This window comes from Gigantopelta aegis, unplaced genomic scaffold (assembly GCF_016097555.1).
Source record: "Gigantopelta aegis isolate Gae_Host unplaced genomic scaffold, Gae_host_genome ctg6453_pilon_pilon, whole genome shotgun sequence".
In the NCBI taxonomy this organism is placed as follows: Eukaryota; Metazoa; Mollusca; class Gastropoda; order Neomphalida; family Peltospiridae; genus Gigantopelta; species Gigantopelta aegis.
Window position 1 is genome coordinate 1 of NW_024535046.1, and position 14,712 is coordinate 14,712.

Genomic DNA, 14,712 nt, shown 5'->3' on the forward strand with positions numbered 1-14,712 from the left:
GCTGGCGCTTTACCACAAGTCTTACTCATGTTAATGTTAGCGCTGTTGTAAAATGTATGATGTCTATAACATTTTAATTACACCAATCTCATAATCTTGCATCAAGTCTTCTCGTTTTATGTTATCTGATTTATTTTGCATAAAAAATTTGAAAAGCATTTATTTATTTGTTTTAACAATACCAATGCTGGATTTGGTAACAAAATTAGTAAATGTGTTATTTTTAGAATATTAATAGTTTTACTAACAATTCAGCTTTTCTCGTTGATCAATGTTTAAAGATATTTTTCATTTTCAAGTAGCTATGGTTCTATATTTAGCAGAATCATTTCTTCTAACTTATGTAAGAATTTTATACCTAATGAATTTAAGCGTTCTCCCCACCCCCAATTATAGTTTCCATTTTACTGTATGAAAAACCTCTTTTGAAAATTGCTCACTTGCTATCCATATAATTAAGATTTAGAGTAGTTTATCTTCTAGCCAGAAACATCTGTACACATATCTAATATTCTTATTGTCAAATAATACTTAATTTCCATACATCATTGGCCAACCAGAATAATATGTGTTGTTCCGAGTACATAAGCTGGAAAAGTTAGGGTAGGTAAGTAAAATAAAATTTCTTTTGTTTGGCCTTAACTTTTGTGAGAAGTATATATCACAGGCGACCTGCTCCCAGTTCAGCCACCAAACGTTTCGCTGTCGTTCGGGAACTATTATATTGGTTCCCAACGTGGTCATTTAGTTTACCGTGAAGCGCATAAACCAGTCTACTGGACGTTTTTCTGCTTGGTCTGGCTTAACTCGGCCCTGGGCCTTCCATTACTGTGTTAACGATAATGGTAGCACTAAACCAATTAATTTCCGGCTGGGTCGAAGTTCGAGGTGCAACGAGAAGTTAACACCACAAGTCCTGTTATTGGTTATAAATGTGAGTGTGTTGGTTGTAAAAAAAATTAGTTTCATCTGGGCTACAAATGTATGCAATTGTATTTGATGTAGTACCACCGTGTCAAGTAGCCTTGTGCTTGGAACACGTATGGGGTACCTGAAAAAAAAATTACTCAAATTTTGTGCGAAACTATGGGTTTGTAGAAACATCTGGTTATACCGAAAATGAGCCATGAAAGGTACCATTTTCTGCAGTTAATACTTTGAGGTAGGGGTTGTAGTACTGATATTTATGGGTCATAGTTTGGTTGATATATTGCATATAGTGTTTTTAAACACAAATGTTAGCATGGTCGCCTATGGGACTTTAATTGGTATAGTCCAACCTAATGGAGTCCTCGGTTGTTCTGTCAGCTGTTTCGTTCACGTGATCTGTACCCAATTCATTATTCATAATGGGTCTTTCAACTTCCTTGTCACGCTGTTGATAATCGCCATATTTGTCTGAGCTTAAACAATCCACATGTTCGATCTGTAATAGCTCTTGGATTATAAATACCAATAGTTATTGACTTTCCAGGCCAGTGATTAGTATACGAACGAGAGGTGAATGGAAGAGTGTCACAGTTTTAACAAAGCAGGTAGGCAGCTACACAGTGCAGTGAATACCACATAGTCTGTCGTCATCTGCAGCTTTAATAGCATATTTGATGTGGTTGGTGTGTTCTGTGCGAAAAAGTGTGCTTTTGACACGTGAATGTTAGTAGGCCCTATTTTAAACATGTTCGTTCAACGATATTCTGTTAATAATGTATCGATCTAAATTTCAGTTTTCGCGTGATCACTTTATTATTTGTATGAAGTTAGCGCCAAATAAAATGACTTGTTCAGACTTGTATTAATAGACATATCGTCGGCGAAATGACAAAACCTCGTAACTACACTTTTGAAAATTTTACAGGAGAGCACAAAAAAAAAACTGAATATTTTTCGAAAAATACGTTATTTTGTTATAGTCGTTGTTATGCGAACATATTAACAGTTAACAGTGATAACTACTTAATAGTGGGTGTCAGGTCTACAAATGTACTTAGGACATTTTACACCTGAAATGTCGTTGAAAATGTCAGTTACGACATTTTGATCTAGAATTTAACACAGGTTGAAGGAATGAGGCAAGATCTATACATGGATTAAATACACATATAATCAGGTGTAATTAACTGGTTTTATTTACATGTAATCCATGTAATGTGTGAACATAATGCAATGCTGAGCGTCATGTCCACACTCTAGCTTCCCGCTTTGTAAATACGACGTTTTGTCATTTTGTTTCTTGGACCAGTTATAATACGACTGTTTGTCATGTGACAGTCAACCACTTCCTAATAGGCCGATAGTTACGATCTTTTGACAAAAGCAGAATATGAACATCCTAACTGGAAATTCCAAAAAGTGATTTCTCGCCAAAAGCGTAGTTACGACCTTTTGTCATTTCGCCGACGATATACATAATTCTGTACATATGGTTTTGTATTCCTTATGTCCGATGGCCTAACCACGACATCACCAAGGCCGTTTATTTACTAATGATGACCATAATGCGAAGTTTTTTTTTTTTTAGGATAATAAATTATTAATGATCTTACTTTCACTTGATGTTTTTGCGTAGCCATAATTTTATATTGGAGGGGTGGGGTCACTCAGGTCACAATGCCCTGGAGTATGTGAATTCCCGCATGTATACGTTATGGGGTGACAGGAAAATATAAACGGTGATGGGAAAAAAACAGAGTTGTGATTGGGGTGAAGGGTGGGGGTGGGGGGGGGGGGGGGCATGGTAACGCCAGTGTATGTGAATTTGTTAACATATTTGTTGAAGTTCCCCTCACAATATTATATCATTTACTAATACAAAATAGTTAACATAAATACTTTTGTGTGTTGTCGCTATCAAGGGTTATCGTTAACTGTCTTCGTACACAAATTTTGAATTTGTAACACAAACCAATGAAATTGCAGTCCATTTTTGGGTGTTGAAATTTAAAAAATGCATATTTTGTGTGTGACGTTGATGGCGAAGAATGGCCTCGAGATTATTATTTTTTTAATCTTGATAATTTCTTTTACAATCTAGATAAAAAAATTGTTAATAATCTCGAAATTTTTTGATATTGACGTATAGGGCAAATGTTATATTGTACACTTACTGTTTTCCGTTAGTATATTCTCTAAATATAATACTTCTTTTGAAAATGCTATACAGACTTTAACCGATAAATCTTTTATGTACAGACTGTTTTGCATATAAATTATGTCCTAAATATATAGTTGTTGTTTTTTTTTTTGTTTTTTTTTTTTGTTGTTGTTTTTTATTGTCCCCAGAATATAAAATGGCAGTGTCAAGGTTGGGGTGCCCAGAGCTCACTGTCTCACAATATTTTTAAAATTTCATATGGTATACACAGTTTTATATACATACATATAAATGGCAAAATATATACACACGAATAGATATAATCCACACACTTTATGTATATTGTTGTTGTTGATAATTTGTTTGGGGTTTTTTTAATTAATTTTTTTAAATTATTATTATCTGGGGCCAAGAAGGGAAAAAAAAGAGAAAAAATAAAATAAAGGAGAAGATGTTATGTACGGAATTAGTATTGATACAAGAAAGTATTATGAAAAGGTGTGTGAAGGAGTATAAAGTGCGAAGAAGGTATTTTAGAAATAAACATATCTCAATATTTGATAGATTTAATAAACTTTTATGATGTTTGAAATAAATTATACCACTGCTCCCACTGTCTTGAAATCTTCATAATTACCATTTTTATATAAGATACATTTTTCAATTTCCAACTTTTCTTTAATTATAGTTTTTAAGGCAGAGAAGTTTAATTTTTGTTTTTGTATTTTCATGAAATAAATATAATATTTTATGTTAATAATTAACCAATTTATTCCATAAGTATTTGGTTTTTTAAGCAGACCCAAAATGGCAATATGTTTATCTATAATTATGCACTCTCCTATAGTAATGAATATCCAGTTTGTAATATGTTTCCAAAATTCTTTAACATAACAACAATCATAAAATAGATGTTCAATTGTCTCTGGCATACGATTACAAAAAGTACATTTATTTGAATTAATATAATGTATTGTATATAGAAATGTGTTAGTAGCGAGAAATCTGTGTAGAATTTTATATTGAAACCAACGTAAAGTTGTATCTCTAACGCATTTAAATGGTATATTGTAAAATATATTCCATTCTGCTGGTGAAAAAAAAAAAAAGTGTAGCATAACAATTTATATATTTCTCTACATCCCGTTTTGTTTTTAAGAAGTTGTTTTAGCTTGTGGGGGTAGACTGGTTTTTCGTTTGTAATTGACTCGTTTATTTCATCATTATGTTTTCCATATATTCCTATGAAACATTTCACTGCATTAATTAAAGAAGCATACTCTAGAAAGTTTGTTTTTATATTAAATTTTGCAATAAAATCGCATAAATTTAGAAATCCTCCATCAGCATTAACTAAATCACTAATGAAACAAACTCCCTTTTCTGCATATTTTTTAAATAAAAAATAGGCTTCTCATTTTTCAATATTTTACTGTTAAACCAAATGTTTATACCAGCTATATCGTTTTCATTTTCTATTGGTTGTTTACATTGGATGTTTCGCCAGCTATCTAGAACATCTTCCCAAAAAGGGTTAGTCATATTTTAAATTTTTAAATTAATAAAATGATCACCATATATAATTAGTTCTTTGATCGATATACCTGTAACTGACGAGAAGAGACATGCCAGTTTTGTGTTGTTTAAAAGTAACCTTCTTATCCACGTTGACTTTAATGATGTTATAAACGTAGATAATTTAATCATTTTTAACCCCCCGTTTATATGGTCCTGAATTATAACATCTCTTTTAACTTTGTCAGGTTAATTTTGCCAAATGAATTTGAAAAATCGCTGATTTAACTTTTCAATTAACTGTTCTGACTGGGACGGTAGCGAAATTAACAAATTTGTTATTTTTGGTAATATTAGTGATTTTAACACTAGTTATATTTTGTTATTTCAGTGTAGTAATGGCTGAAGCTGGACCCAAGAAGACCGTCGAGGTAGACAAAGACCATCTATCCTGCTGCATATGCTTAAATCTATTGTCAGTGCCAAAGCTTTTACACTGCTGTCACACATTCTGCAGGAAGTGTCTTCAGAAGTACATAGAAGAGCAGGAGGATGCCCTACACAAGAAAGGGTTTGACTGTCCAGTGTGTAGGCAGTTCACCGCAATACTAAACCCAGTGGCGGGATGGGCAGACCAAATAGTGACAGACTTCCGAATTCAAGCCATGATCGATGATTCACCGGAATCAAGTGAAAAGCAAGGTGAGCTGTATTGCAATTCAAGTTGAATTCTGTTGACTAGGGTCTCGGGCACATGCCGAGTCTAGCAAGACTCGAGTCCGTTCACAGGACTCGAGTACTCATACAAGGAAAAGCACTCTCATTAATATTGTTTTACGTCATTTTGCCATATGCTTGCCGCCGGTTACATTATATAGCTATGAGACATGAAGGGAAAACAAAAGTCAAATGTGTGGAATGCATTAAAATAGCATGATTTGGCATCCATGTTCAGCGCTGAAATTAAGATGCATAATGCTATTTCACTGTATTCCTTAGTCTCATTATCATCTAGTGTAGGTGTCGGGTACTTGGCTCCGGGTCGAGTTTGACCTTCGAGTACTCGAGTCCAATATTTTGTACTCGTGTAGACCTTACTATTGACATGAAGCAGTTGCAACATTATTAGTTTCTATTACTAATTATTAATTGATTGATTTTGACTATTACTAGTGTCAGCCTATTTGAAAGAACTTAACTGTGAGATTTACATGCGATTCAAATTGAGCTCTTTTTCAAATTTGTCCTTTACGTTATGATTGCAGTGGTGGGCACACGATTTTTCTATGAAAGTAATGTTACCTAAAATAGTTCCCAGTGCAAAGGCAGAGGGAAGGGACAATAATTATTTAAAAAGAAAACCTTTCAAAACCTTGAAATCCCCAGAATCAACAACATGCTATTTCACCTTGGTGAAAGCATCCTGGTGCTTACTCGAATTACAATAACACTACGTTTAAACACAAAGTCGAAAATGTTGGTGCTTTAATGAAAATGAAATGGGAAAAACGAATATGTAAATCTATAGATTCACCCTTAAAAATGTATTTCAGATTAAGCCAACGCTAACATGTATTATATATATATCACAGAAAAAAGTCGATTAAGACATCCTCCCAAGCAAAAATCAACAATTTTTTTTAACAAAACAAAACACACACACACACACACACACACCACCACCTAACCCTCCCCCCCCCAAAAAAAAAGCCTCAAAAAACAACAACAACAAAAAACTAAACAAACCCAAAACAACAAACAAACAAACAAACAAACAACGACAAAAATAATAAATTAATTTAAAAAATAAATAAACCAGCCCCAAATGGCACTAATGTGTTCTAAAGTACGCTAACACAATATATATATTTATTACCTTTTAGAAAAATTTCACGCGTTTTGATTGGTCAATAGCCAACAGAGGCGGATCCAGAGGGGTACCAGGGGGACCCGTCCCCCAATTGTTCAAGTGCCCTCATAATGTTCAAGTGCCCTTGTTGTTTGTGTAAAAATTATTTTGCACGTAAGCATTTTTAGCTGCATGAAGTTAAGTTATGCGTGTATGCGCAAGCTTGCTTATGTGTCTGTGTTACTTAGTCTCAGTGGGGATTCACCACATTGTCTAACGTGCGTAATGAGCGCATTAAAGTTGCGTGATCAAAGTTGCATAATGATAGCCTAATAGTTTTTGCTTTGAAATTATTGTGTATATCTGCCCTACCTAGACAACTGTCTCTCGAATAGTGCTCTTTACAGTAATAATTTACAAATTAGTATCGTTTTTTATGTATAACTGCCCTACGTAGACAGAGCAGTCCCTAGAATAGTTCCAGTTAAAGTTATAATTTACAAATGCCCCTTTGTATCGGTTTTTGTTTTATGTATAACTGCTCTATCTATACCGAGCCGTCCCTAGAAAAGTGCCTTTAAAAGTTTTAATTTACAAGTGTTTACAAGTGCCCCTTTGTATCGTTGTTTTTTTGTGTGTGTAGGTTATATCTGCCTTACCTATACAGATCAGTTACTGGAATAGTGCCCTTTAAAAAAAAACTTATCAAAGTCAAATTACAATGAAATATATATGATAGTCATACTTATATACCAACCAAACAAAGTTGATTATATGACTTTTTCTTGGGTCCCCCTCCCCGTTCTCCAGCAACCGGTCAACGCTAAAATTCACCATTTAGTGATTGAGATCTAAGAGTAACGGGTTTGAATTCTAAATTATAATGTTTGGGTTATAAAACTCCAAAAGAGGAAGTGATCACTATCTGAAAATAGGTAATTTTGCTATCAAGATGCCAAGGGGAAAAGAACATATTTTTGGGTTATAATACTATGCACAATAATGCTTAAAATAGTTTTTAAATTATTGTTTCAAAATGGCTAATTTTGCGATTCAGATGCTAAGAAAAGGTGTTTAAAGCCATTCAGTTTTAAAAATTTCCCCGGGGAAGCAAGCCGGACCCCACTACACATCTCGTGCCATGCTTAACATCGAACCTGATCATTAACCCACCCCACTTTAAACAGAATTTCCCCGACGTGCCTCAAAGCTCATATAGTAATCTTTATTAATGTAGCTAGCGCTACAGAAAATCGCAGCTAGTCATTTAGAGTACACTTCCGTTCGTACACTGTGATATATATATACAAACGCATTCATATTAACTTCAAATATTAAAACTTTTATTAAGATGCCCTTTTAACGAGCCAATGTGCCCCATTTTTCTTGCCCCTCCCCCACCTAAAAATATATCCTGGATCCGCCTATGCTATAGCATTGGTGAGAAATATATGACAGTACTTGCCATAAAATGTTGTTTCATCTAGCGAGGAAATTCCTGTAATTTATTTTTAACTAGTATCAATGTACCAGCTGCTATTGTGCTTGAAAATGTTTATATGATTTTAAAAAAAAGTGTGTGTGTGTGTGTGCGTGTTCGTGCACGTGTGTGAGCGCAGAGAGAGAGACAGACGCGAACGCGCGTGTGTGTGTCCGTGCTTGTGTGCGGAGAGAGATACGCGTGTGTGTGTTCGTGCGCGTGTGTGTGCAAAGAGAAATACGCGTGCGTGTGTGTGTGTGTGTGTGTGTGTGTGTTCGTGTGTGTGTGAGCGGAACTAGGGTAGACAACCTGAAAGACATGTATATAATCATATTATATATTTCAGGTGTTACATCTGAAGTTTCAGCAAATGCTCGGGAGTTCATTCTGGTGGATGTGTTTAATGGTAAGACTAGTCAAGATAAGACAGATCCAAGAGTCACTGACATAGTTGTCCTTAGGCAAGAAGACAAAGATGTGATCCTCAGTACTGACCCATACAACTGCTGCGTGAAGGCATTTTGGTTCGATACTGATAAAGACCGAGAGATGAGCTGTAGACTAGTTATTAATGAAACGTTAAACGATTCTGTGGGAAGAATAGGGAAAATAAACGAAACTCAGATACTTCTCTCAGCGTTTAAATGTCAAACGCTGTACATAATAAATGTGAATAATGGTTTAAGTATCCATACCAAAATAGACACCGGAAAACACAATTTGGGCAATGGGGTTATTAGGACACGAACCCACTCTGCATCCGAAACCCGTCTGGCGATCGGCTACAGTAAAGGATTATCAATTATCGACATGGATGGTGGTGTGGTCAAAAACATGCAAATTACTAATGGTGGTCAAAAGTATACAAACTATCCATGGTACCTAGCAATAACACCAACCTGTAATATCCTTGTGTCGGACCGAAATAATTGTCTGCTTTGTGTAACCCAGAAGAGAGAAGTGTTGTGGAAATACCGGACGAAAGATCCAGCTGGCGTAGACTGTGATGCACACGGCAATATTTACCTAGCCATCTGCAGTGAAAACAAGGTGGTTCTCTTGTCTCCTGATGGACAGTTCATTAAAGATGTATTATCAGCTGATGATAAGATTGAAAAGCCGCGGGGTATATGGTACGACTCTGTGAAAAAACGACTCTACGTTACAGAGCTCGACGGCTTAATCAAGACCTTTGAGCACAAGTGATAAACTTTAAAACAAACCAAACTATTCTACTGTACACTATTCTTCTATTAATAATATAACTAGTAATGTAGCCTGCACTAGGGTGTTTGAACGATGGTTTACAAACTGAAATAACACTTGCTTGAGCTTGAACTTTTTTAACATGCCCATATATCACTAAGGTTTCAGGCATGCCCATCCCGGGTCCTGTTTCTGGATAGCCAGGGACTTGACTCGGGACAGAAAGTTAATGGGAATGGGGACATTATTAATTTACGTGCGCATGCCTAATAGTATAATTATCCTAAATTTGTACTCACTGAGAAGTTTTGGCGCAATTTTCATAACGGGCTGCCTAAAAATTAAATTACTTTATTTATTTATTTATTTATTTATTTTTACCATTATTTATTTCTACTTATTTTCCCTTAGGAGGTTGGAGAAGGAGGCAGGTACTGGAGGTTGGTCCCAAGCCCCACATGAAGTTCTGTTAGTAGGTCATGTAGGTGGGATAGGGAGGAGCATCAGTCTATAGGAAAGTCAGTATGACCAGCCAGGGAAAACCAGAGGAGAGGGGCGGGCGGGCCTCCGGACAAACCTAACTCACCCTACGGCCAAAACGGCCCATGCTTATCGCACCTTAACCCTATTTTCTATTGAGACATATGATTGGTAGTTGGCTATGAAAGAGGATTATCGACTGTTGACATGGGCGACGTGGTCATCATAAAGCTATGGATATAGGTATTTCTGATAAACACACACGTATACGCGCACACACGGTCTCTAGCAGTAACACCTGATTGCAATACACATGTACTTGTTTCAGACTTGTCTGCTTTGTATCACCAGGAAAGGAATTTTAAAGAAACTAACAATCGATTCAGTTGGTGGACTGTGATGTACAAGGAAACATATACTCTGTAACAGGTAATAAAACCAAGGTGGTTCTCTTATATCCTGCTGGACAGTTCCTCAAAGAACCATTGTCAAATACTGGCAACACAGGACCAAATGGAGTTTTGTATAACAGCGATTATACATTGCAGAGCTCGCGGTTTGATAAAAGTATTTGCACGTTAGTGATCAATTAACAATGAATATTTATGCCGATGACGTGTCACAGGAGCATTATTATATAGTCCTAATTAATGGATGCATATTTCAATGGAAACATTTACTAGTCTACATATGCTGATTTCGTTGTTTCAATTTCATATAACAGTAAACTCTGTCATTAGATAGTCCTAAGCAATGGATACACACTTCACTGAAAACATTTACTTATTCTACATATATATTGATTTCGTGATTTGAATTTCATATTATAACAGTAAACTCTGGAACCAAAGTTGTGACGAAAATCCACAATCATTCAATGTACTCGTTAGTTATTTTGTGTCCTTTGTATAATTATATTTTGTACATACTAATTGATTTGCTTCACTATATGAATAAATTCAAAGTATATAATATGTCATTAATTACAGAATAAATTATTTTTAACACCAGTGTAAAGGGATCAATATATAAAACTGATTCTATACTTTCGGTTGCTTAGGTCTCACTACACAGATCACTTCCGGGTGAGAGTTGATTGATCACGATCCACTATAATTCCTAATTGTGACACATGTTATGGTTCACATATTCACTTCTAGGAAATGGTGAAGAATTAAAACACTATGTTGTTTAATGGTGAGCCTTCTGGCTGTATTTTACCCATGTTATTTTGTAATATTGTGCATTGACCTTTTGGGACATGAGTGTATAGCGTAAGAGACAGCCGGAGTGAATCGGTTAACGAACCACCTGTTCGGACCGGTATTACAGGCAGATGCGGTCATATAGCAAACAACTGAGACGGAAATGTTCTCAAGTTTGGAGTGAAAATAAATGCTTATATGATGTATGTTCGCAATGGTGTATGTTGTTAGTGCCAACGAGAACCCATTCTATTGGCAATCTTCATTTCAATTTGGGCAATTTAACATGGGTTTCAATGGCAGATGACATCTGTGTAGTGAGACCTTATATATATCCAACTTTATAATCAGTAAAGCAATGTAAAATGGTTGTACCTGCTAGTATTGAATAACAGCTTACATAATGAATAAAGTGAAGAAAAATAACTAAAGTTTCTTTGTTTTCATTTAGCCGCTATAGTTAGATTCATACAGTAACACCACTCAATTTGTTTTATATATTTTTTTACATTTGTCTTGAACAGCCATTATTTAAAAACATCATAATTTGTTTTTGAAAATTTTATGAATGATGTCAGAAACTTGTATACATAACACAGTTTTTGAAACAAAAACTGATGCAATGAGAGAGTTTTAAGAACCTCGATGATATACTAATATCAATATTTAACACAGAAGTTAACTATAAGATTTTTTGAATGATCAAAGGTAAGGGGCGGAATTGAGTTACGTCATAGGCGGACTGGTTGGATTTACCCCCGCCCTAAACAGCGTTCCACGACTAGTAGATGTGTTGTTACAGGGGCGTTCGGGCTCCCAGTTGTGTAGGAGGTGGAGGGGGCAGGCTGGGTTTTGTACGAATTAAAAGAAAATGCACGAATCTGGATAACAACATTTATTCATATTAGCATTGCTACCAAACAGCTATATAGGGTTGCAAACGAATCACGGGTGTTTTTTTGTTTTTGTTTTGTTTTGTTTTGTTTTTGTTGGGTTTTCTTTTTTACATGGATTGCAACTGATATTGTATAGGTAGAATGATGTGAATACATGATAAACAAGTTTCAGGCCAACTAATTTTTACCCGAATTCAAAGATTTACCCCAAAACTGGTGATGGTTGGGGGGAGGGTGGAGGGGGCGATTGATCCCTCTTGACTTGGGGAAAGTACATATGAAAGATCCCTTTGGTTGCCTCATAAACGTACGAGACGGGGGCAGGGGAAGGGGCAACTGTCCCCCTAGTATTGTACTGGAGCAAAACATCAAATTCGGGCAAAAACGATAGAGATATTCGGGCAAAATGTGCTAACCTGAGACCTTTTTACCATGTATTTCCATCATTCTACCCTCAAAATTAGTTATAATCCATGTCAAAATGAGCAGTGGTTCGTTTGCAACTCTATAAAGCTGTTTGGTATTAATGATAATAAGAATAAAAGTTGTTATCCAGATTCGGGCATTTTCGTTTCTTTTTCCCCTCTACAAGAATGGAAGCCCGTACGCCTATGGGTTTTCTCTAAGTCTACTTGTCAGAATAATGAAATATAATTATCAAATAGCCGATGAATAATTAATCAATGCGCAAACCGTATAGCTCATAATTAATAATTTTATTACTAATATAAAATTAACAGTTAAGCTATCGACCTTAAAACTGGTAGGTAGGTCTACTGGGTTTGCATCATGATATCGGCTCCCACTCAAGAGCGAGTTTTAACGACTCACTGGGAAAGTGTAAGGCTACTACTCTTCTGGGTTTGTTTCCAGGACAGCATGCTTGAACCTTAATTGAATATAAAGACGAAGATCAAGTTCGATGGATAAAATATCAATTATGTGCAGGGGCGGCGTAGACGGTACGGCCGATACGGCCATGGCCGTTCCATTTTTCAAAGAGATACGGCATGGCCGTACCACTGTGTGTGTGTGTATATGTGTGTGTGTGCCTGCGCGCGTGTGTGTATGTATATGTGTGTGCTCGTGCGTATGTATGTGTGCGTGTGTGTGTGTGCGTGCGCGCGCGCGCGTGTGTGTGTACGTGCGTGCGTGTGTTTATTTCTTGTATCTGTGGAAATGTCCTTCACAGGTGAATTTGAAAGGAGAGTCTGGCAACTTCGAGCCGTACCACTATTTTTTACACTGTGCCGCCCCTGATGTGTTGTGTCTGATTGAAATATTTACCCGAATAATAAAATGATTTTAATATTGGTGAACCTTTCTAGTTGCTGTTTAATTGTATTATCACGTCATATTCTATGACGTCAAACTATTGTCTTCAGAAGCTACTGTTATATAAATGATTTATTAAATGAGCTATTTTTGTTATTCGTTAATGCTTAGTTTACATATTTGCTCGTTCAAATGAACTAATCGCTTAAATGTATTTGCACCCAAACCCAAATATTTAATCATGAGGTGGAAACCTGGATCACAAGTTTCGATTTTTTTGAAACCTAAAGAATCTAGATTACGTAGCTGCCACGTACACCTGATATTTCTGGAGACTTCTTAACACAGGACCGTAATCGAAAGGTTAGTACGACAATTACATCTCAGTTTCTACATATGCGAAAATATGTAGCAATACTGGTTGGTGGTTTGTTGGGTTTGTTGATTTGTTGGTTTCTTTTTGGAGGGCTGGGAGTGGGATTATGATGGTGATGGTATACAGGGTCCGTGGATATCGAGCCTATGAAATGGTTCATAATGTAGCTTAATGCCTAAAGTAGTAAAATTATAATATTGCAAAACATTTGTCTGGGGTGGAGTGAAAGAGTGTATATGCGGTGGTAGGTGGGTTGTAATACACATCCATCTTATACCCCTGTGTACGGGTAAATAAAACACGAAGGCCATAGGTACGTATAGACTCTTAACACTGTCACTTAATATTTATATTATGCTTATAGATAGCCCGAGTACTTTGCCGTTCGAGATCTAGACGGACATTTGGACGGTTATGATCGCTTTCTTAAACGGAGATAACTCTGTTGCAAAAACACGGAATTGCTGCCTACCACCAGATAGACAAAGATACCCTTTCTAATATAGCAATAACCCAATGTTTGACGTTAAATACCATAACAATGATAATTTTCGAGTTCGCTGATAACAATTATTTGACATATCAATCACTAATACACACACTACTGAAAGAAACCCGTCAGCACATACGTATTTTAAACCGAAACATTATTGAAAGTTTGCAATTATATACATTATGAAATATCACCAAATTTATAGAATCACATGACACAAACATTACCTACCAGTAATTGTCTGTGGACAGGCCACAGAGTTATTCCTTTACGGACCTCCCTACCACCACCACCACCAATCTTTTCTAATGCAAATATTGGCTAATATATACACATTTCACTCCAATTAAGATGATGGGGTTGGGATTATATTATGTACAATGAGATTTTGACTCGTAGGTATCAGAGGAAAAAAGAAAGAAAGAAATGTTTAGTTAACGAAGCACTCAACACTTTTATTTACGGTTATAGGCGTCAGGACTTATGGTTAGAACCAAACGAATTGAGAGAGGAAACCCGCTGTTCGCCACTTTTTTTTCACCCATGGGCTACATCTTTTACGAGTGTACAGCAGAAAGGGATGTTTATATGCCCCATCCACAGAGGGGGTACAACCACAGCCTTTGATATACCAGTCGTGGTACACTGGCTGGAACGAGAAAATAACCCAATGGCACCGAAGGGACGATCCCACCCCGACCGCGACGAGCGGGCGTACCACGGGCTCGTCCCGTCCATATTAAGGAAAAAGAACATTTTCTTAACGCAGCAAGGGATTTTTATAGCACCTTCCCACAGAAAGGAAAACACTACCACGGCCTTTGGCCAGTTTTGTGGGTGGAACGG

At 36.3% G+C, this 14,712-nt stretch overlaps 1 protein-coding gene across 1 annotated transcript; it reads left to right on the plus strand.

Moving 5' to 3' along the window:
- Positions 1 to 1,225: 1,225 nt before the first annotated feature.
- On the plus strand, positions 1,226 to 10,800 carry LOC121366635. Its single transcript, XM_041491007.1, has 3 exons — positions 1,226 to 1,535; positions 4,998 to 5,308; positions 8,282 to 10,800. Exons 2-3 carry the CDS (start codon positions 5,005 to 5,007, stop codon positions 9,139 to 9,141), a joined length of 1,164 nt encoding a protein of 387 aa, XP_041346941.1. The 5' UTR covers positions 1,226 to 1,535; positions 4,998 to 5,004; the 3' UTR covers positions 9,142 to 10,800.
- Positions 10,801 to 14,712: the final 3,912 nt, after the last annotated feature.

Coding starts and splice junctions, on each gene's coding strand:
- LOC121366635 (XM_041491007.1), top strand. CDS start 5,005: ATGGCTGAAGCTGGACCCAAGAAGACCGTCGAGGTAGACAAAGACCAT. Junction 5,309..8,281: donor GGAATCAAGTGAAAAGCAAG/GTGAGCTGTATT, acceptor TATATATTTCAG/GTGTTACATCTGAAGTTTCA.